The 3,563-nt window shown below is 50.2% G+C and overlaps 1 protein-coding gene across 1 annotated transcript; it reads right to left on the bottom strand.

The window, feature by feature from the left end:
- Window positions 1-787: 787 nt before the first annotated feature.
- On the bottom strand, window positions 788-1,960 carry LOC147998666 (uncharacterized). The gene has a single exon (XM_087598755.1). The coding sequence runs from the start codon at window positions 1,958-1,960 to the stop codon at window positions 788-790; it is 1,173 nt and encodes a 390-aa protein (XP_087454881.1).
- Between the last annotated feature and the right edge of the window lie 1,603 nt (window positions 1,961-3,563).

The following is a 3,563-nucleotide window of genomic DNA, read 5'->3' on the forward strand; positions in this document are numbered from 1 at the left end:
CCCCGCTTGTTTGCTTTAGCAAACAGTGCCATGTCTGCATTGAACACTGATCAGCTTTCCTTGTTATTTCCCTTTCAGACCTCTCATCCCGCCTCACTGCCTTCCCAAGTCTTACCACCCTTTGAATTGGAAAGCTCATGCCTAAACCAAACAGCCAATTCAACCACCCATACAAACACACAAGCAAACAAGCAAGCAAGCAAACAAACAAACAATGCAAACCTTTATTGAATGCAATGGGAAGTAGAACAAAGCAAGACAAAACAAAACAAAAGTAAACTAAACAAATGTGCTAGGAGTACATATAGAATGGGTGGTTTGTTAGTCAACTCACTGCTAAGCAAAAGGCATTGGTAAGAAGTGCAGCAGTTCTTAGTCCCCAGGAAGAAGTCTTCATAACTCCTTCCTGGTTCAGTGTCCTGAGATGTGTAGCCTATACCTGGTGACCCATGAGATTTCCTGGAGTCTGATGGAGCCAGTTCAATGGTGTGTTCTGTCAGTTGGCCTTTTCATTAGGCCTCCTTGATGTTTTAGGAGTCCCTGGTGATCTTGCCCTCTGCCCCTTCAGCAGAATCCCATGCTCAGAGCCCGTTTCCTCGTCCCAGGGTCCTCATGTAGGCACTGCACATGGAAAACCCACGTGCATTTCCTCCTTCTAGTAAGCAAGATGCCTTCCATCGAAAGCACCCACTGTAATAGGGGTTTTGATGCATATACTTTTTGGGCTGTCTATATTCTCAAGTGTTGATTGCAGGTGTCTTCTGGATAGGAGCTTCCAGGCTGGGACTCAGAGAATATCCAGCAGAGCCTCATATTCTTCTTGAGAGAGAGGCAGCTCAGGTGTTGCATCCATTTGCTGAACTGCACCTTCCAGATGTACAGGGCCTGGGGAGAGCGTCTCCATTCGAACTTCCATCAGCAGTTGATCCAGGAAGAGTTCCAGAGGGCCCCTGTTGCATCCCTGAGTGAGAGCCTGTTCTTGGCCTTGTCCTTCAGGCTGTGCCCATTGTGGTAGCTGAGACTCTCTGGAGAAATTGGTTGGGTCGCTAAAACTTGAGGATTCCTTGGAAACACAGTCCGTGGCAGCCAGTTGCAAGGTGGTTTCCTGGACAACCCCGTGCTCCTTGCCACCAGGATTTCCATCCAGATCCACAGGGAATGGCCTGTCACCCTCCACTTGGTCTTCTTCCAGCAGTTCATCAAGGAGGAGTTCCAGAGTTCCTGGCTCGTATGCTTGAGTGGCTGTCTGTGATTGGCCTCGTCCTTCGGGCAGTGCCACTTGGGGATGCTGGGACTCTTCGTGGAAGTGGGGCTGGTCGCTGGAGCTCGAGTTCTCCATGCCCACACCTCTTGCAGCAGCCATCAGTAACAGGTTGTCCGGTGCTGCCTCATCCTTGCCACTGAGACCTCCAGTTGCCACATCCTGCACTTGTGAAGCAGGCACATCTTGATCTGGAGCGCGGGCTTGCCGCGCTCTTCTGTTCTGAAACCATATGTGGATCGTGTCCTCATTCAAACCTGTCCTTTGCCCCAGCTGCTCCCTGGTAGCAAAGCCTGGCAACGGGTTCCTCTCAAAGGCTTGTACTAGGATCCTGCGCTGTTGCAAGTTGAGTCGAGTGCGAGGCCTTCTGCTGTCCGAGGGCATGCTGCTACCTTGTGACCAGGAGCCAAACCCTTCCTCGAGCTCTTGGGAGGCTAGCGGAATGGAGCCTCTGCTGGACCGCTTTGGGCCGTGCCTCACCTCTCCAGTGCGACTTCTTTGGTTCTGAAACCACACTCGGATGCGGGACGCAGGGAGCTGTATTTGCCTGGCCAGTTCCTGCCTGTCCCAGAAGCTCGGGTATTGGTTCTTGCTGAAAGCTGATAGCAGGGCCTTCTTTTGCCAGGCCTGCCAAACCGTCTTCCTGCGCCGGGATTCCCGCAGCACACAGCTGCTATCCACATTGCTTCCAGCTTCCATGCTCCTAAGGATTCGATGCCAGGAGTCCTCAAGCTGGAGAATATAGTCAGGACCGCTCCAGAGCAAGCGCAAGCTTCAGCAAATGCCAGCCGTAGGGCTGGGACCCCTGCCCTTAAATACCTCTCTCTCTGCTCCCGGAGCTCCGCCCACTCGAAAGGAGCCGTGGGCTACAGTCGACTCCAGACCCTTGAATCAAGGTCATGCCACGACGCTTTACACCTGCCACACCTCCCACCTGAGAACAGGAGACCCGGAACAAGACCTCAAGAAACCTATCAGACTCAGCAAAGTCTCTCCCAAAGTCTCGCAGTCCCTTGCATGCCATTCTGGACACAGAACAAGGAAGCACAAAAAATGTCCTAGGAATCAAGAATCCAGCAGACAGATCGTCCAAGGAGGGAGCACCATAGGTCCTTCCTGGCTTTGGGCAGAGTATCCAGGAAACCGTGGAGGTGGTAAGCAGGCTTCAGAAGAGGAAGGCCGAGTGGACTGTGCCTTAGGTGGTATCACTAGCCAAGTTGAATCCGTGCTGATCTCATCCCATCTGGATCCACACAGGTTGGAAAGAGAAGAACCCCCAACTGAGGATCCCAACCACTTGTCCTGAGAACCAGGACATCACTTCCAGGGGTCATGCAAGTGATGGCACTTCTTTCCTTCTTGTAGGGCTAGGTGGTAGTTGGGAGCAACAGAACTCTATTAAACCGAGAGAAGAGAATAGCACATGCAGAAAGAAAGTCTTTTACACAGGCAAATAGGCCAAAAACCACAATAGTTCATGTAGAGATTCGGGAATGCGCATTCATGCATATCCTGTCAGAACAGTTGGGCCAGATTTTCTGGAATTCTCACCATTAACATGTTAAATGCAAACAAAGGCGCAAACACACACACACACACACACACACACACACACACGCAAACACACACACAGACACATACAAATAACACAAATAGAAATAGCACACACACAACAAAGCACACACACACGCACACACAAACACACACAGGCACACACAAACACACACACATACACACACAGAGATAACACAAATACAAATAACACACACACAAAACAAGCACACACACAGACACTCACACATGCACATGCAAACACACACAAATAACACAAATACAAATAACACACACATACACACACATACACTCACACACACACACACACACACACACAGGAGCATACACAAAAACCGGGCCAGCAAGTCTGACTTGTAAATGTGGAACAAAAGACCCAAAACCTGTGCTGAAAGACCTGTATAAGCCCTATGCTCCTTGAGGCAATGTGGCTGCATGCACCCAAGGACAACTGCCTACCTCTAGGCAATTGCAGTCTTCAGGTGGGTTCGGAGGGACCTCACATTAGGGAATGCAGGGCCGTGCTAGGCTTGGGAAACTCAAGGATAAAAGACGGATACCTGAGAGTGTGGGATACACCTCACTGTGGGAGGAGGAAGGTATTCGGCTTGTCTGATTGAATCAGTGTCAATCCTGGAATGAATTGTTCACGATACTTTGGTTGCACTCCATTTCCAGGATGATGTTCATTTACAATTTTGTGGCCTTAACACACTCTTCTTTAAGTTGA

The sequence above is a fragment of the Rattus norvegicus genome, chromosome 20, assembly GCF_021556685.1.
Source record: "Rattus norvegicus strain SHRSP/BbbUtx chromosome 20, alternate assembly SHRSP_T2T, whole genome shotgun sequence".
NCBI classification, from domain to species: domain Eukaryota; kingdom Metazoa; phylum Chordata; class Mammalia; order Rodentia; family Muridae; genus Rattus; species Rattus norvegicus.